The following is a 20142-nucleotide window of genomic DNA, read 5'->3' on the forward strand; positions in this document are numbered from 1 at the left end:
ACGTCAAAGAGACCAACATAGACGCGCGACAGCAGAGCATACGATATGCCATTCGAGTTCACCGGCGTGCCGCCGGCGCTGCTGGACTCCACTGGCGACGCCAACACTCCCAAAGGCTTCAAATCCTTCTCGCAGACATCAAGCGCCAGACTCGCCAGTGGCAATGCGACTCCTACACCATCTGCAAATGGCTTCGCCCATTTCAGACCGTCGTCAAGCTTCGGATGCGGTTTCTCAACTCCCACAACACCGCCGCCATCCCAGTTCTCCTTTGGCCATGCTAGCGCCTTCGGATCCAAAGCGCCAGCAACTGGAGCTTCGCCTTTCGCACGAAATGCCTCTTTTCCAACTTCTTTTGGCCTTCCGGTTGCCTTTGGGTCTGCTTCGCCACTTCGTGTCAGCACTCCGGAGCTCGAGTCCGAGCCAAAAGGCTCCCGATTTCAGACGAGTGCAGCGCTGTTCTCCAAATTCAGCAAGTCAGCAAATCCTACGGACGCCAATCTTTGGGCAAACCAAGGCTCCATTCCTACACCAGAGAGCACCTCAACGCCGGAGGATCGAGCAAACGAGGAGCCAGAAGAGCAGGAGCAGGACAGCTTGCTCACCCGAGCTCTCAAACGCTCTGCCAAGGGGCGTCCTGCCATCTTCGGTCGCGCGGAGCTGGCGGCGGACAATGTGCTGCGCGATGTCTTCGCAATCCACCAAGCAGAGGCCCCAGCACTTCTCGCTGAACTTCGCGACTTTGGAACCTCTGCGCCACGAATGGCGGCTCTTATCCATACGCTTTTCGAAAACGAAATCAAGCTGAAGGACCCAAAGGCAAATTTGGCTCCAGTCAAGACTAGACTGTGGAAGGGGAACTTCGAAGAAGAGGAAAAGGAGGATTGGCGAACGCCAAAGACTGAAAAGTTCGTTGTTCCACGCGATCACGGGACGATTTTGAGTCTGGAGAAGAAATTGCAGAGCCAATTCCTGAAGATGAAGCAGGTCAAGGGCAAAGAAGCAGCCGGAGTGCTCGCTGAGTACATTCTGGACCGCTTCCTCCGCCGTTCGACCTTGGAGCCACTGCGAGACGAACTTTCCCAGCTTTTGGAACTGGAAGGCAATAAGGATGCCAAGGTTGAGCTTCGGAATATTCTCACCTTTATGCAGGGTAGGGTTCGGTGGGCCGATAAGAATTTCACGCCTCCGCCAGCTTCGCATGATGAGCAGCCAAAGACCGCAGATCAAGCAGACGAAGTACCAGAAGTCCCGGAAACCACAACAGGATCATCAACTGTCGTCACTCAAGACTCGTCGCAGGGTTTCCGCTTCTTGGATCTGCCAGCGGAATTGCGCAACTGGGTGTATCGTGAACATCTGGCACCGATGGGCTACATCTGTCTCTATACCCGAGATTGGCATGGCGTGAACCACACTCACCCTGAGGACTCCACAGACATTGCCAGCGGCGCAGACATCTCAATCCTCAGCACGAACCGCCAAATTCATTCCGAAGCCAAGTCCATCCTCTACCGCGAAAACAATCTCTGCTGCGTCGGCCTCATCTCCACCAGCTTCCAGCCAATCATCGACATCCATACGCTGCCAAACTCGGCCCTGCCACTCCTCGCCTCCCTCACTCTCATCTGCGACCACCGCCCCAGCGAGAACCAGGGCCAAAACTGGTACCAGCGAGTCAACTGGATGCAGCTCCAAAGCATGACCACTCTCAAGAACATTCGCATCTGCATCGTCGAGCGCGAAGAACAGCGAGACGAAAACGCCTACAAGAAGTTCATCCTGCAAAACATCATTGAGCGCGTTCCCCAAGACTGCGAAGTCTCCTTCGGTCCCAAGGAGTCCTATGAGCAAGACACCATCGATGAAACCATCGAGCAGTCTGACGACCGCGCAGCTGACAATCGAGCTCGTTGGGGTCCGGCTTTCAATGTTGATGCGACTTTGCTCGAGAAGTTGGCTAAGGGTGTGATGGCGAAGAAGGGTACGAAGAATGGGCATACTCGTGATTATCGTTTTGCTGAGAAGCCTGTGACGAAGACTTTGAAGCAGTTGATTGAGGAGGGAGTTGTGGATCCGAGTATTGTGCTTGGTGGAAGTGGGAGTCAGTAGATGGACATACGGAGATGGCGAGAGTTTTTGATTCCTGGGATGCTGGTTGCTGGATGCTGTGACGTTGGAAACTTTACGACGGGATTGCTGGAGACCCATGCTGCTGAGTGCACGAAGAGAATGATAAGAATGCTCTGGATTGTCTGCTCTGCTAAGTCTATGTCGTCCTTCCACCATCTGCTTGCCAATCTCCGTATCACTTTCCATCCTCGTCGTACTCATGTTTAGCGTTTGCCTCGCGAATGTGGCACTCAGTGTACAACGTAAACCCATCGCTGCTCGGCGCGTCTTTGATGTACCTGCACACCTGCGTGCTCATCTTGTTGACTCTGTACATCTTACCAATATCTCCCTCCATTCGTGGATCCATGATCCACCAGACACGCGTCGGCCTGATATGACGCACTCCCCGCTCAATCCGCTGATGGGATGGGGCATTTCCACTGAGCAGCACTGCATCCATGTCCGCGAACGTCGTAGTCTTGTCAATGTCGAAGTAGCAGTTCTGTGGCGAGCGTTTGGCATGGTCAGCCAGCGCCGCCGCCGGCAACATATAGACCACACGCACCACCGCCAATCCCTTGACCCCATCTTTCAACACATTGCTCGCGTCGTGGAGCTGTGCGGCAGGAAAATGCTGCAAAGTCAACGGTGGCAATTTGGGCACTTCCCTCTCCGCACCGTCCCATTTCTTCTTGTCTTTCCGCAACTCTCCCAACCGTTTCCCAACACGTCTCCGCAGCTCTCCCAGATCTACATTGCTGCCATTCTCCTGATATCCTTTGGAAAGCTTGACCTTATTTCTCTCCAGAAACGCGAGATCACATGCGATCCCCCCTTCAACATCTCCGATCCTTGTGAAGTAAGATTTCCCATCAGCCGTCACGAACCGCCAAGTATTCAGCATTCGAAAAGTTCCGAGCATGCGAAACCCATTCGTCTCTTCGAATCGGGCGAGGATGACGTTTTTGCGTTCGATGGGTTTCGCCTTGTCGGCAGTCTCGAGGAGTTGGATGTCTCGTTTCTGGGCTTCTTGGTTTTGAACGGTGCCGATGAAGAAATGGGTGGATCTTGGTCGGCGAGTGTAGATGTGGTTGTGCAGAGAGGTGTCTTGGTGGTACGCATTACCGCGTTCTACCTCCTTTTCAGGCTGCTTCGTGATTTCCGCTTAGTGTGACTGCCCTCGGTATTTCGGATACGTCTATAGTAGCCACTGCGGCTTCTACCGGATCGGAGGTCGGCGCATGCTGAGAATCCGTTTCTACTGCTAACCCCTAGCAAAACCGTGATCTACGTGATGTTGTCGCGTCGCGCAGGGTAGAGGTAGTATTAGACCTTACCGTCGCTAAAAATGAAGCTAAAGAGATAGCGTAGAAATAGCGATATAGACTAAAGTTAGGTATTGTTAGTTTATATTATAGTAGATAGATATGTAGACTTATTTACGCTTCTTACTAGACCTTACCGTCGCCGGCGCCTTCCGCTTGCCTAAGGTAGAGGTAGAGGCAAAGTCGTAAGAGGTAGTTATATTAAAGGAGATAGATTATAAAGGCCGTAGAAGTAGACCTATTACCGCGCCTGCCTACGTAGAGAGCGGAGGCTCGTACGGATTACGCTATAGAGCGACCTACGCCTCCGGCATCGCCGGTTATATAGTAGCTAGTATAGCAGACTCGATCTCTAAGGCCGCTAGCGCTCTTAAGGTAGTCGCTAAGGTATCTGTTACCTCCGCCGTCGCCTCTTCTATACCTACCTCGCGAACCTTACTATATAACTCCTCCTTTTTAACCGTCGCCTTACTCTTACTTTTACGGGACTTCTTAGTCGATAGACTAGCGATTTAGCTAAGATTAACGTAGTATTAACTTAATAGTACCCCGGTAGGTAGCGGCTATTACGATAGTTACGAAGGAGGCGTATTTAGTAGCAATTCGAGGCCGAAGTAATCTTCTATAGCAAGGCGCGCAGCTTTAGTGCGTTAAGGTCTACTTATATCGTTAAGTCGCTTAATAAAGCGCTTCTAGTCTCGTTATCGGTCTTTAAATAGCACCTAGTTGTCGGCGTAGCGCTGTTTAATAGCATATATCTAGCGGCGGATGTCGTCGCTATACTCGCGTACGCGCTCGCGGTATAAGAAGTTAGGTACGCTCGGTATACTAATATCGTCGTAGAGCTCTTTAATAGCGTAGGAAGTCGTTACTCGGTTATAGATTAAGAAGCCGCCGCTGTTATCGTATTTAGCGTCTTTAAACATAAATAGCTAGCGCTAAAAGTCGTAGTCTTAGATTATATTCTAACTAAGTTAGAAATAGTAGTACTATAGATTAGCGTAGGCGACTTAGTATTGTAGATAGAATCTATACTCGCACGTTATCTCGTTACTAAGTAAGCGCGCCGCGATAAAGTTAGGTTAAGTGCCCTTCTAGTATTGCTTACTAATTAGCTGTTGTAACCGTTATAGAAACTCTAGCAACTAACGCTTTAATAGCTCGTTATCGCTAGTAGCGAGAGGGTAAAGTTTGCTATCCTTACTCTTAGCATAATTAAGTAAGCGTTAGTCGTATTCGCAGTCCTTTACCTCTACGTACATTGCCGTACTATAGAGGGTGTATTCGCTAGCTATTTGCGCCTTGTTCTCGTACTTATATTTGTTATAACAACCTTCGAGGGCATTAGTGTCCTTTACCTATATAAGAATAGCAGAGTCTATACGATAATAGAGCGCCTAGTAGCGAATGTTATCCTTTAGCTCCTTCGTAATGTATTCTAACCTCTCGTTAAACTTATAGTCCTTTAGAAGGCTTAGAATAGCGCTTTATAGGCTGTCTATATAACTAGCGACGGAGCGCCTAAATTTGATAGCGGAATAGAGGTAATAGCGTGCCTTCTTAGCTAATTTACCGCTAAAGTAGCGCTTAATAGATCGTAGGAGGTAAACATAGCAGAGGAGATAGTCGGTTTAATACAGAGGTTCGAAGTTATCGTCGTCGGACTCGGAGTCCTCGATTTTAGTAGCTTCTATAGCTGTTTCCGCGGTGTTCTCGTCCGCCGGCAATACTAGAGGCTATATTAATCGAATAGCGCGTCTCTCGGCTACTAAGTCGTTAGTAAGGAAGAATCGTAGTCTATAACTACGGCGGCCGCTAGACTATCGGATAATCTGTTTAAGGTACGCTAATACGATATCGCTATTATTAGTAACACTTAGAAAGTGCGTAATAGGTCGCTAGAGGCCGTTCTCGTCGCGTACTATTATAGTATATAAGAACTAGCTAAGGTAGTTAGTTTTGTAAGTCGCGTCTATTAGTAAGAGCTATCTACGCTATACGAGTAGCGCGAGTCGGTCTTTATAGACCTAAACTGTCGCATATGTTCGCTTCTTGTCGACGGCGCGTATTGCTAATACGTTAGCGGCGTAGAAGTTGTCTAGAAAAGAAGAATTAGCTGTTTTGTTTTAGTTTCTAAAATGTAAACAAGTCGGAGGTTCGGTGTTCCTCGCTAAGCCGCGCTAGAAGCCCGGCCCGCCTCGGATTATTAGAATTAATTAGCTAATTTAATAATTATACGGGGTAAGCGGCTTTATCCGAGAATTCTAGGAACTCCGAGCTTTAGTTTTTTTGCTAACCGAATAGCGGAGACCTAAAGAATTTAGTCGCCTAGATAGCTCTCGAATTCGAGACGAATTCGAGAAAGAATCCGTAGATCTAATTAGCTGCTCGGAATACGGCGAGCGTAACCGAGCGGCCCGCAATGCTAATTCTAACCTTATCTTATCTACTTTATCCTATCGACTTACTTTCTCTTAGCTATAATAACAGCTCTTCTTGCTAGTCCTGCTATATACTAACCTGTCTACTAAGCCTCGTATCTCGATATACCTCGCAGAAAGCCTTACTAGCGTTATTGCAACATTTCCTAGTTAAATACGCGCCGCCGGCGGCGAGGAAGACTTCGCGGGCTCTAGGGTCGTATCGTACGGTAATAGTATTATATACTACGCTTAGTTTGTATCCTTTATATACCTATAGTCTAACCGCCTTTATTAAAGCGTCGCATCGCTTCTATAGGTTAAATCGCCGCATAGTATAGTAATTAGTATACTAAGCGGCGTTATTGCGGCGCACCTTAATACTAATAACTTCTAGGTCCCCTCGCTCTCTAACTTGCTCGACAAACACTACCTTTATCGTTACCTAACAACTACGCGCCTTCGTAATCTTCTTCGGTACCGGCTTCTTACTATACCCCTTTGTCGTACGCTGCTTTCCGCTACTATTCCGATACGTCTAAAACTCTACTAATAACTCCGTCGATAGCTCGCGCCGACTATCCTTACGATACTAAAAGTTAGACTAATACGGCATTAATTAGCGCTACGCGTCGATCGTAAATATTAGCTCGGTAGGTAATTTAATTATCGCTTAGCGCTAGCGTAGGAGGTCGTTAGGCGCGTCGAGTATAGCGTAGATACCTTAAATAACTTCGATACGCCTTCTATACGTAGATCTACGCCTACGAGGCGCCTCGCCGCTATTCTCCTTATCCGCGGACTGCTCTTCGTCTAATAACTCGTCTACTTCGACGCGCGCTATCGCCTACGGCAGAAGACGCGTAAATTCCGCCGGCGGTAGTAGTAGTAGTAGTAGTAGTAGTAGTAGTAGCGGCGGTATAGTATACGTAGCATTAAACTCCTAAAGAGCGGTAAGGGCATTAATGCTTATAAGGTTAGCTATTTTAATAGAAAGCAAGAGCAGCGGATCCTAAATCGATAGCGGCGATAGCAAGGTCGATAAAAACAGGCGACAGCGAGATGGATAAACAAGGAAAATAACTAAGAACGCGTTTATAACTAAGGCGGACGGAGCGATAGCAAATCTATACCGAGTCCGGTCCTTAGCTGCACTTCCGGATTTAGACTGATTCGTAGTAGCTACTATAGACACGAGCGGTATTTCTAGGTTGTGTACGTGCATTCTATATATATATTTATGCCTTAGGCAAGCTAAGCTCTAGCGAAGCGCCTAAACTAGAAAGGTCACTTTCGGATACCCTTAATATAAGTTAGTAATTTCTACTGCAACAACTAGCTATATTTGTATAGAGTATGTTTATCCTTAGTTATAGGTTTATAATAAGTCTAGAACATCCGATTTTTATAATAGAATAATTCCTACAACTAAGACCTATAGAAAATCTAAGGTATAGAAAGTATAGGATAGCGTTCGTTTGTCCTACTAACAACCTATTAAATCGACTACCTACTACCCGTTGTTCTACTTCTAAAGCGACAGTTCTATTAAGAAAGACCTCCTCTATTACCTCTAAGTATTCTTTATATAAAAATTCCGCCGCCTTTACCTGCTCTATTACCTAGTAGACCGAAGCGCGGACTATCTATACAAACGCGTATAAACCGTAACCCACTTCTAGCGTATATCCCTAGAAACCTCTTAAACACTCTTTTAGTACTCTTAAAGCCCTTAGTAAGCTACTCCCCGACCGCGAAGGCGTACTCGCAACTATAGATCGCCTCTTAGCTAAGCAGCGCAATGCATAACAAGCCGCTAGCGGGCGCGGTAGTCGTCGAGGCCGTCCGCCTCGTAGTAATCGTAGTAGCCGCGGTAGTAGGGCTCGAGGCAGTAGCCGCGGAGGATATCGTAGAGTTGCTATCGCTACTAGTCCTTCGAATACTTAAGGCGATAATAGAAATAATAATAGAAACGCTAGTTCTAATACTACGGCGGCGTAATAGACGTTCTAGCCTCGCGCGCTAGTACTAGACCGGACTCTAATTAACCGCGAAGAGTCTACCTAGTCGTACGAGCCTAACCTAGCGCTACCTACGATCGATACGCTAGTATAGGAGTAGGATACGTACTTTAATATAGTATACGCAGATATCGAGGAATAAAGCCGGCTACTCTAGCAAGTGTAGTAACTTATCTAGAATGCCGGCTAGTATAGTAGTGCTCTACTATATTAGAAGCAGATCGTTCGAAATAGCCTTAAGAAGATCCTTAAGCTGCTTTATCCGACTCGAGCCGCCGAACTAACCGAGCTTTAGGTCCTTATCGTCTTCGCCCTTATCTTCGGTAGCTAGGATATTCTTATAATCGCTCGTACTAGCGCTAGTAAGGCACTAGTCTTCTAGGCGTTTACTCTCTTAACTAGTATAATAATACTATAGATTGTGCCTTTAACGCGCATTATAGAAGAACAGGGCTTAGATATTAAGGAAGCTGTACGGCAGCTATCTCTAGAAGAATATGCACTCGTAAAGGTAGCCGTTATAACCGCCGAGACTAGACAAAAGGATCTAGACCTACTAAAGGATATTAAGAACGGCAAATACAACTATATTATCTGCAGCCCCGAACAGGCAATTATAGCTAAGTTCTAGGATGTAATCCGTACTATTAGCCTAATACTTAGATTATAGGTATAGGACGAAGCTTATCTTTACTTAAAGTAGAAGGATTTCCGTAATAGCTATACTGTCCTTTATCTATTACGCTAGCTAATAAGCATTAATACTGTACTGCTAGTCTACTCTGCTACTGTCTCGGATAAGACTAAGAAGTATCTTTTCGCGAATAGCCTACGAAAGGAGAGCGAGGCTAGTATATACGCTATCGTTATTCGCGATAGTATCGACCGTCTAGATACTAAGTATATCTTAAAGACTCTCCTATAGAACGATAAGGAATTCGACTGCCTCTACTTTGTACTCCGGTACGCAGTAGATAAAGAGACTAGCCTCGCTACCCTAAGGAAGATCTAGAAATCGATAATCTTTATCGATAGTCGCAAGTCGATCGATAACGCCCGACTACGTATATATATGTAGCTAATAGAGTTAACTAAGGACGTTGTCGATCTAGCAAATAGCGTAGGCAAGTATATATAGGATAGTAAGCCTATATAGCCTAGCGCTCCTCGTATAATCGATGTCTATAATATCGTCTAATTCTATATAGCTAAAGTCGCTAAGTTCGATAAGGATAAGCGTTACCTAGAGTTTAAGAAGCTAGACTCTCGGATCCGTATCCTCTTTAGTATACCTATAACGGCGACTAGCGTTAATATACCGGATATCGAGATTGTCTACTAGTATAAGTTTCCGATTACGAGAGATCTCGATAATCTAATATAGAAGCTTAGACGTATAGCTCGCATTCGTAGGATAACCGCCCTCGCTATCGTCTTCCTACCGTACTAGGTCGACGATGTATCTAAGCGTATTCTAGAGAAGTCCTCCTACCGCTCTATAATTCTACGAGACACCGGACAGCCCGTAGTAGTATACTAAGCGAAAGATGTTGTCCTAGTGCGACTAAGCGGTCTCCGATACGTTACTATTCCTAGAGAAGACTAGGATAATAAGACTGCCGATAGTCTCTTCGACTAATTCGGTATAGATAATGCTAAAGGTAATAAAGAGGCTAAAGACGACGTCGCCGTAGCGGAATCTAGTACTGCCCGCCTTAGTATTAGCTCCTTTATTAAGGACAAATTTAATACGGCAGTCGAGCAAACGTACTAAAGCCTAAATTAGGCGGCGAGTAGACTGCAAAGGAGCGAGCCTCGCGCGACAATCTAGATAATATTTGGCGCTATATCTAGAACCTTCGGTACTATCTAGTTCTAGTATAGCGTCGCTGCTTTCGCGCTATCGTCCTCGACTTCTATAAGGAACACGAGCGGCTATTCGATCTAGAGCGAGAGGTCGTAGGTACCGACGACTGCTATAGTATATATAATCTAGCTCTCTTAGAGCTAGTTTCCTAGAAGGATCCTCCGCTACTACCGAAGAAGATTAAGGTACTACTAAAGAATAGTCTATAGCGGTTTAGATTGGAATTTCTGTCTAGCTAGGTCTCCGCTCGTATCGACGATGCATTTAATAATCTATACGAGAACCGCCGCTTCGAAGTCGTACCGTCCAATTTTATCGTTCTAGATAATATACTTTAGGACTTAAGCGAGGTATTTAATACAAAGTACTTTCGAGAGGATTTATCGTTAGTCTAGAACACCTTCTTAGCTAATAAGACGATGCTTAAAGAACGCGCGCTAGTATTTATAGCATAGCTCCGTAAGAGTAAGGAGCATTAGCGAGATATACTAATCGAGGATCTGTTAGAGTATATTACTAGTATTGCTTAGTAGGTGCTTGCAAAGCGCGAGGCCTAGCTCGTATAGAAAGCGAAGGATAATGCAGAGAGAGAGGAGACTTAGAAGCGCGCTAAAGCAGCCGCTAATGCTGCTACTATTGCTGCTACTATTGCTGCTACTAATCCTACGGTCGAAGGTCCCTCTCGATTAACTTAGGTATAGCGCCTCGCTCGTATCGAACAAACCTCGCAGAGCTCGGCTAAGATCTCGTAAAAGATCTTATAGAAGACGGCTATAGTAAATAACCGAACTGCTCGTAGTCGTCGTACTGCCTAAGAGGATATAGACTATAATATAGCCGTACGACTTTAGCGTAAAGCCGCTAGAATATCTAGTCTAGCTAGCTCTCGTCGATTAAGCCGTACTCCTAAGCCCTCCGTAAGGGAAAAGGAGCGTAGGCGTAAGGCTAGCTAGTAGGAGGGAGATAATAAGGATAACTTGTTACTCTTTAGGCGTAGTAGTACTATATAGGCATAGTCGATTGCTATAGCGTTATATGCGATTTAATAGCGCTAGAAATAGCGCTAGAAATGGCGCTAGAAATGGCGCTAGAAATAGCGCTAGAAATGGCGCTAGAAATAGCGCTAGAAATAGCGCTGGAAATGGCGCTAGAAATAGCGCTAGAAATAGCGCTAGAAATAGCGCTAGAAATAGCATTTAATAAGGTCCGTCCTTACTATCCTTCTATTATATCCTTGTAAGCTCGCTATATATATTTGCCCTCGTAGTCGAGCATATTGCCTTAGCTGTTAACGCGCCTCGTAGTCTGTCTTATATAATAGCCGATAGTTAATAGTCGTAAAATTCGCATATAGAAGCTAGTCGAGAAGCGTAAATTCGAGGAAGCGACAAGGATACCGAGTCCCGCTAAGACCCCGGATTTAGTATAGTAGAGCGCTTAATTGGTAGGATTAAACGTTATAGCTACTTCCTTCCGCGCATTTACAATACCGACTTTTACGACTTTTATAATAGTATTACTAATATATCGAGATACGTCGATTTAGCGCGTTTCTAGTAAATAGCGCTAACAAAAGTGTCTAACACGATAACGACGGCCGCCTTAGGCACTAAGAACCGCCTCCGAAACCCGAGAAGTTACTAGCGAGACTAGCGAGACTAGCGAGACTAGCGAGACTAGCGAGACTAGCGAGACTAGCGAGACTAGCGAGACTAGCGAGACTAGCGAGACTAGCGAGACTAGCGAGACTAGCACTATACTTATTGTACCGCATGCTCTTATAGGCACTATAATATATATAGTAAGGATAGATACGTAGGGCGATAACATATATCGAGCGTAAGCACTCTTCGAGAAGCTACGATAGCCCTCTTACGTTAACGCCCTCTATTACTTAGACTCTCCCTAGAACGATCATTCCGATAACTAGTTACTATTAAGGCAGAGAAAACGAACAGTAGCGTCCGGGGATCTAATTAACTAGCGGCACTAAGCGGCTATAGAAGCATACACTCCGAAGCATACTAGAATTATATATAGCCTATATACTACGCACAATGCGTAACAATTAACGTATTCTATTACTAACTACAGCACGCATAACCTTTTAAAGGGATAAGGTGTATAGGAAGGGACTTATTAAGCGAAACACGACAGCGATTGCTAAAGCGACATATATTAGTTCCTAGACAACAATAGTATATAACCGCGCCCTTAGTATTAGAGACACCGCGGAAAAAGGTTGTCGAGCGCGTTGCAGTCGTATAGCAATAGTAATGCGCTTACTAGAAGAGGAGGCGCACTATAGTCGGATAATAGTCTTAATACGCTCGGTTCGGTTCGCTACGTACTGCAGTCGGATAACAGTCTTAATACGCTCGGTTCGGTTCGCTACGCACTATAGTCGAATAGCAGTCTTAATACGTAAAGGGCTATAGTCGTATAGTAGTAAAGACTAAGACTAAGCGCCTTCGGGCTTAAGTATACTAGAGGCCCTTACGTAACGACTAAGGTTATTATAACTAACAGTCCTAACGAAGGCGTTACGCCGACTTAACTAGATGCGCGTATATTATCCTATAAAGAATCCGAACGTAGGAAGCCTGTAGCTGCTACTTAAGGTGTACCTTACTAAAGAGTTTTTACCGAGTTAGACCTATAGTAATGCTACGAACCTATCTACTTAGTAGGAAGGCGCTACCTTAGCCACTTTCGGTATACCTTACTAAAGAGTTTTTACCGTTAGCTACCGTCAGATAAGCTGTATCTATCTAAGACCTCTACAGTTTGCACTAAGACTACGATGTTCTAACAAAAACTATACTCTTTCGGTTAAATGCGTAGTCGACGCCCGCTAAAGCTATAGAAAACAACCTACTCGCTAGAAGAGTCGCCTTCGCAACGTCTTACGTCGACAAAGCCTATCGGAGACTAAAAGGACTAAACAAACTACCTACCGAGGAACCTCAACTATTAGATAAGCGGCTCTATCGGTAGCAAGCCGCAGAACTAGTAAGGAATAGTATTAATCGCTATAGAGCCACCTATATACGACAAAGAGGTATCGACACTATTGCTATTAAGAGCCGATAGCTAGTATGTTGCTAGGGGTGTTAGTGTGTTAGTGTGTATATATATAGAAGAAGAAGAAGAAGAAGAAGAAGTTGAGGTTAGAAAGCGGATATCTATATACGCCTCGCAGGTAAGGTCGGCCTCTACTAATAGGATTGCGCTATCTATTGCGACAATAGCAAGGCAACAATAACGGCTATACACTACCGCACCTTTAAGGCAAGAGCGAGCTTATTAACTAAGTACCTAAGGCTATCAATCTAGAGCTACTATAGGACGACGATACTATAAGCGTTAGGTTAGTACTTAGACAAGAGGTCGATCTGATTTAATATTACTACGTAAAGAAGAGAGTTTCCGATAGCTACAATTATACGCCGGTTAGGTTAGCTAACTCGAGGTCTATATACGTATAGCCCTTAGGATCTACGAAATGCTCGTATATAAAGGTAGTATCGTTGTCTACTACCCTAGCACTAATAGGTCTACGCTTAGCTCCTCCGTTAATGCGTTTACGAGTATTAGCGCTATCGATTGCATCGATACTATTACTAGCAGTGTCCGTAGAGGTACGGGTTACACCCTTTACGAGACGAAGATTAGCCTAGTATAGTACGTTAATAGCATCGACAATCTGTAGTGCTCTAAGCTTCTAGATATCGTTAGATATAGCTCGTATATTATCGCCTTTAACCTTATAAACTTCTACTAGACCTTCTTCGACTAGCTTTAGTATATAGGTATAGACGTAGTCGCCGATCTTCTTCTTAGTATAGTAGCTAGTACTCTTTAGACTAAGGTTCTCGAACATATTACGAATGTTCTTCGAGGCTTTACGGTTTTGCGAGATAAGCTCTATAGTAGTAGCGATATTATAAGTAGAATTGCTATAGGCTCGGATATTATCGGTATACTCCTTATTATACAACTCGAGCAGTTTATCGGCCGCTATACCCCTACTACTCTCTATTTCGACAACTATAGACTCGAGGATAGTATCTTAAAGATCTAGATGCGACGTACTTAGCAACTACCGTAGGTATACTATCTCTCGGCTATAGTTAAGCTATCGAGCGCCGAAAAAGTTTAGTATAAGGATATCGATTATACGCCGTAGATGTCCGATGTCTATCTTGCGAATAGACTTATAGATAGTTAGATAATTGTCGATCTCCTAGAGTATACGGCATATAGTAGTGAAATCTAGATCTAGTATACGTCCGTTCTCGTCCTTTCCGTACTACGTAGCCTACGTAAACGCTATCTAATAGATTTCCTTAACGATCTCGAGATACTGCTAAGAAGCTATCTGCTCGATAGTATACCGCATAGTAGCGATACGACTTATTCCGGCGACGGCCTTGTTATTAAAGTCTAAGAGCTTGCGACCGATTATTAAACGAATAAAGAGAGCCGATACTCGCGATCGGAACGAGCGATATACTACTTGCTTAGCAATGTAGTACTATAGCTTCTCGTTGTTAAGGCGCGTAATGCTAAAGTATCTAGCGTTATCCTAGTAGTTATAAGCTAGCTTCTTGCTCTTGCCGTTATCGTTTCGTAGGTAGTAGGTCTTTATCGAGATATAGCAGGCGTTTATCTCGATATAGAATATAGCTAGTACTGCGACGATGTAGTCCTTCTTATTATAAGCTCGAGTACTTTTAATACTGCCGGCCTAGACGCTCCGAATACGTTCTACCGTTAACTAGTCGCCGATTACAAGGATAAGCTAGTCCTAGAACTCGTCCTTATCCGGATCTAGCCTTAGAAAGTTTAGAAAGATATCGTTATATACCTCGTATATCTCCTCGATCGAGGCCTCGTTATAATTAGAAACCGGCAATAAGATAATAATCGTCTTACTATCCTTAACGTTCTTAATGCGAAGCTTGCACTATAGCAAACGGGAAACTAGAGTACCGCTATCCTTAGTTAGTCGGTAACTATCGAAATCGAAGTCCTTAAATACCGCCTTTAATACTAGAAAGACAAAGCCTAATGCCTAGTCGATATAGTATAGAGATGTCGCCTTGCGGGCCGCGTCCTTCTTATAGCTACAAAGGATAACCTTCGGACTTAGCCTCTTAGAACGATCGAGCATACTTCTTAGTAGTAGCTTCTTTAAAGCACTATATCTAGCGATATACGATATCGTTATATTCCGCTGCTTCGTTAACTAGCCGATTAACTATATAGCCTTCCGGTACTCCGATATATAGTAATTGTTATATACGATTACAGTTAGACACTTCTTTATCTTCTTTGCGAGGGCGATCGCCCGCTTGCGGTTCTTAGTAGCGACTTGCCTAGCTAAAAGCTAGATAGTCGAATACCCTAAGCAAATACCGAGGCTACTAAGGACGTTAACAACTCGGCGCTTGACACCGGATGTGTATAGGAAGAGTCTAAGCGCCTTAGCGAAATAGGAAGACTTCTTTATCGCTATAGACCGAGCGACGACTTGCGTAAGGGTATAGATCCGCTTCTACTAGCGGCGAGGATTATTTTTACTATCTTTATTATCCGCCTACTCGCTATTATTCTCCTCTTGCTGCATTGCCGGTCGGCTGAAATCTATATTTAGCTTCTTCTTCTTATTCGGCAGAAGGCGTTTAAGCATAGTATACTAAATCGGTGCGCTTGTCTTAATAATATCTATTATCTCTATTAGGTCGTCTAGCTCTACGGCTTTCGTAGGGTCGTATTTATTAAAGAAGCGCTTCTTACTAACTAGCTTCTTAAACTTAGAGCGCAGTACCCGCGTACTAACTAGGCCCTCTTCTATAAAGGTATTTAGTATATAGCTAATACGGCGCCGGTATGTCTTGCTGCCCTTCTCTCTAACCTATATCTGTAGGAACTAGGTAACGGCGATATGCTCTGTATTAATCTTGTCTATTATATCGGAAAACTTCTTATTATCGGTCTTATCGGTAAGGGCTTCCTTCTACGCCCGCCTCTCTCTATCCTTCTTCTTATTAGCTATAGCAGCTAGCGCTTTGCTACGCTTCCTGCTATAGCCTAGTTAGGTATCGATAGTGTTATCTTTATCTTTATCTTTATCGCTACCCTCTACTTCTTCGTCGTCTTAGTTAAAGTTAGTAGCTTCTTCGGCATTCCGCTCTTCCTCGACCTTATCCTCGCTAAGCTCTATCGACTGTTTAAAGGCCTTACTTTTAAGGTCGTCTTTATCTTAATCTTCTACTTCTAAAGTAGCCTCGATAATAGCCGGTCTGCGGCGAGCTTAAAGGCGGCGCGCCTCTCGATCGGCCTTAGCCTTACAACGATCGGCTTCGGAGACAGGCAATATAGAGCTAAGCTCGCTAGTAAAGTTATCGAGTAGCCTAGGACGGAGGCCTTAATCTGTAAAGGCGAAGGTTGTTAGTAGTAGGTTTAAATCTATTAAAGTATCGGAGCCGCGCTCTATATCGATATTATTACTAGACATAGCGGCGGCGGTAGTTAGAGGTAGATGCAATGCTATAGATGCGTAGTATAGGTTTTAGAGGTCTTAGGGATTAGAGCGAAGGACAGAAATATAGATAAACGAGCGCACGCGCGAGCCGCGTTGTATATAATAATATACGGACGAGAAGCTATAGGAATATATACGAGACATTATGTTACTTGCTATACCGCTTTACTATTATAGTATTTATCGACGCTACATCGAATTCCTATACGCTTTACAGTACAGCACTTCGGCCTTATACTAATAGTTTAGCAGCGATCTGCTTAGTCCTATTAATAACCTCTGCTTATAGATTGCTACTTAATACTACTACGTTATATAGATATCTACTAGACGGGGATCTTTATAAAATTGTACGCGTAAGAAGCTCTAGGTATTAGCTTGTTTGTTCGCGATAGTCGAAATTTAGCTATTTTAGGTAGGCTAGCTAGAAGCTAAATGTCCTCTACTTTTTAGTTATAATAACGTAATACAACGTTATATAGGCGAATACTATTAATATACACTCGAAATTGTACGCTCTATAACCTCTAAGTATCGTCGTATTGTTTGCGTTAAGTCGCAAAATATGTGTTCTTAGCTATTTACTATACTGCAGCCTAGCCGGCTAGCTACTAGGTAACCCGCTATATTATATCTATAATATCTCAACGCTACAACGTCGTATACATTTCATTCTTGATTATTTGAGCTTAGAATTGCACGCGCTACAACATACACCTATAAGATTTATGTATTTCGCGTTGCGCGCTGAGTTGGAAATTCCAGCTGTCCGAAAGTGACCTTTTGTGTTCAGACCCTTGCTGCGCAAGGGGTTTATAAATAAACCAATGACCGTGCGCTGGCTAGCAAGGGTCTGATGGGAGATAGACCGCGTTGGCATTCTTCGAGCTCGAGCTGGACGCGCACACCGACTTGGCATGGTGTGCGGATGATGTCGGAGAGTTTGGAAAATCGAAGCCAGATTCCAGAATCGAGATTGTGCTTGTCGTTGAGGGTCGTGCGGAAGCGGATGAGCCAGAAAGTGGATTTCGCAGCCTGTGCTGAAGAGTCCTTTCCTTTGTTGATTTGCTCGGTGAGTTGGGTCATGAAGTTGGAAATTCCCTTTTTGGAGAACTCGTCGCATCTTTCCAGCTTCTGCGAGATTTCTTGCTTCAGCTTTTCGAGAAGTTGCTTGAGGGTGATGTCTGACTCCAAGGACCAATTTGTTGTGGGCCAGTCAGGATGGAATGTTTCAAGCTCATCAGGTACTTCCCACTGGATCCGGCATTGATATGCTTGCGACATGATGTTGGATTTCTTGGTGTCAATGCCCAGTGATGCGCGATCGTGATGATACTTATGGCCACTGGTGTGGAAGCTTTGGCCTCAGCTCTATCGACTTGAGTGAGCAAACGACTCTCGCCCAAACCTGGCAGACTTTGGAAGAACAAAGCCTGCTCTATCTTCCAGCAAACGGAGCATCCCCTGGTTGATGCGCTGCCTATCAGCGTTCCTGGGGCGAGGTGGTTCTGGAAACGTCAAACTTTCTTCTAAAGAACAATCAGTTCTCGAAGTGTTTCACCAAACGTATTGGTATCATTGTGATCATCAAAAGTGACGGAGGACTTACAATGCGAGCCGCATTGAACGGCCTCGTCTCATTGATAAGAGTATATGGTCTTGCAGCTGAATTTCCCTCTGTACGCATTACGACTGTCGATCTCAATGGCATTAGAGAGTCGAAGTCAGGAAGGCTCATACGCTTCGCAATCCTTTTATGTAGCCTTCGCCTTCAAACCCGAACACATTTCGCACTGACTGGCACCGCCGTGATTTCCTTGGAGCTCACAATTGCACTCGGCACAAAGGCGTCCGGCTTCCGTCCTCTGCACACCTTCGCTTCGACTCTGAATCAACGCCTGGATGGCGACTGGTAGGCACATCACACATAGAGTCTTGAACATGCCTTCACAGCCACACTCATGTGCTTCTTCGGGATAGGCGAGGCAGCTTGTGACACATTCCGAGCAGATGTCGAAGTGGACTCCGTTGCGCATCATGGAAGTCACGTTTGGAGCAAGAGATGCGAGGATCGGAGCGTGACATTCGCTGCAGGAGTTGCGAGCAGAGCAGCCATTGCAGAGCTGAGAACGGCCGTGCGGACAACTTTCTGCTGGTGCTTCGAGCATGCGTGTGTCGTCTTCAGTCTCCGGCTGGACTTTTGGTAGAGCTGCTTTGAGTTCGCTCATAGAAGGGAAGGTCGAGATGTGCTTCGACACATTCATGTCGATACCGTCTTCGTCGACACTGCTGACTGGCTTGAGAAGGTTGCCGGAGCTTTCAGGAAGTCGTTGAGAGGAGGCGTCTTCGTGCATCTTCCGATAGGGGAGACCGTAGTCTGACATCTGAGCGCCGCGCTCCATGATCTTTTGGCCCTTCGAGTTTCGACCTGGATTCCAGCAATGAATCGCGCAGTTGTGAGGAGCGAGAGACTTGTAGAGCGATGCAAGAAAATATATGGAGGTCGCGATGCTGCTGCCTGGTCGCTTCACCAGCACCAAATGTGAGAATATGAACAAAGCCAGTGATGGTGACCCTGAAAAAAAATAAAGGACCCTTGCCAGCAAAATGGTGGAGAGTCGTTACAGCGCAACGTCCCAATATCGGGAGATTTCCTGGGGCGTAAGAGAGGTATCAATACTGTGCCAGTATCTGTGATGATGGCAAGACGAACTTACGTGAACTGAGCGTTTGGTATCGATCCACACTCGATTGCAATCCCATAGAAATGAGCGAATATGTAGCGCATCCAACACTCCATCACCATGAGCATTTCACTGCTTTCTGCTACCAGACTGCGGCTTTGGTCTCACAGCGAGGGTGAATGACATGGGTTGAGCTGTCGTCGCCGGCAACTTCTGCTCGTTCGTCGTCGGCTCCAATGACTCCTTCTCAGGCAAATTCTCAGCGAGAGCACCCATGGTCATAAGCATCTCATCATGTCGTGCTCGCTCGACCTCAGGCGGACAGTCCGCCGGTTCCTCGTCAACGTGTTCTGTTGACACATGCTCGTCAATCGGAAAGCCGAAGTGCATTCTGACTTCAGAATCGTTCCAAAACGTGGCAAGAAGTTCTGGTCGAATTTGCGGGTCATCTGCGGGCAGCCATAGAGGCTCTTCCAGCTGGGCACCGATGAAGAGGTATTGCCACTCTGTGCCAGCATCACGAGCATTGATGATGGCGTCGTCCAGGCTTAGGTCGCTTCTGAGAGCTTTTGGATGTTCGTATTTGTTCATGGTCGCTGGTTTTCGTACTCCTTCACGGCTCGAGTGTCTAGATTCTTTGATACGCTGAAGACTCATGTGTCGCGTCGAGTAAATATATTGAAAGCTTTCAGAGCCATCAACCGTCTCGCATTTCGTCGAAGAAAGAGCGAAAGATCACAAAGGGATTGTGTAGTCTGCAGCGGTTGCCTTGCGCTCCACCCGTGTGACGTCCGCAGACTCGACATGTGAATCTTGGCACCACTGTCGAGCCTTGACCAAGCTGTCGTTGTCCCGACACTTCACTTCGCCTGGATTGTTAAGGCCACCCAGTTTGGTCCCCAAGTCGCAGCCTCTGAGGCTGGAGCAAGTGAATGGCAGCGAGACATCAAACTCCAGGCAGATCTGCAAGTTCCACAATTTGCCGTTTACAAGCGACACATACGCCTCTGACCGGTTTTGTGGACTCAAATCGATCGACGCGATCTCTTTTCAGTAATCCTGATTCCCGGCGCTCTGCCATCTCTCATTGTTGTCCCGAACTTGAAGCTGACAGGTAGCTGAAGACCATGTCCAGATCATCGCCGACGAGAAGAGGCTTG

At 45.5% G+C, this 20142-nt stretch overlaps 3 protein-coding genes across 3 annotated transcripts; 1 reads left to right on the top strand and 2 right to left on the bottom strand.

Moving 5' to 3' along the window:
- Positions 1–45: 45 nt before the first annotated feature.
- MYCFIDRAFT_84851 (uncharacterized protein) lies at positions 46–2112 on the top strand (the record flags this gene model as incomplete). Its single annotated transcript, XM_007933341.1, has 1 exon — positions 46–2112. The coding sequence occupies one exon, from the start codon at positions 46–48 to the stop codon at positions 2110–2112; it is 2067 nt and encodes a 688-aa protein (XP_007931532.1).
- A 157-nt stretch (positions 2113–2269) lies between these two features.
- Positions 2270–7085, bottom strand: MYCFIDRAFT_179247 (uncharacterized protein; the record flags this gene model as incomplete). The annotated part of the gene is made up of 4 exons (XM_007933342.1): positions 2270–2279; positions 2313–3279; positions 3327–3402; positions 7080–7085. The coding sequence occupies 4 exons, from the start codon at positions 7083–7085 to the stop codon at positions 2270–2272; spliced, it is 1059 nt and encodes a 352-aa protein (XP_007931533.1).
- A 9863-nt stretch (positions 7086–16948) lies between these two features.
- Positions 16949–20122, bottom strand: MYCFIDRAFT_179248 (uncharacterized protein; the record flags this gene model as incomplete). The annotated part of the gene is made up of 18 exons (XM_007933343.1): positions 16949–16986; positions 17016–17098; positions 17131–17662; positions 17692–17806; positions 17860–18067; positions 18093–18121; positions 18170–18207; positions 18240–18321; positions 18347–18893; positions 18932–18989; positions 19022–19092; positions 19116–19687; positions 19722–19737; positions 19763–19813; positions 19842–19945; positions 19982–19989; positions 20022–20063; positions 20095–20122. 18 exons carry the CDS (start codon positions 20120–20122, stop codon positions 16949–16951), a joined length of 2622 nt encoding a protein of 873 aa, XP_007931534.1.
- Between the last annotated feature and the right edge of the window lie 20 nt (positions 20123–20142).

Source organism: Pseudocercospora fijiensis, assembly GCF_000340215.1.
Source record: "Pseudocercospora fijiensis CIRAD86 unplaced genomic scaffold MYCFIscaffold_10, whole genome shotgun sequence".
Classification (NCBI taxonomy): domain Eukaryota; kingdom Fungi; phylum Ascomycota; class Dothideomycetes; order Mycosphaerellales; family Mycosphaerellaceae; genus Pseudocercospora; species Pseudocercospora fijiensis.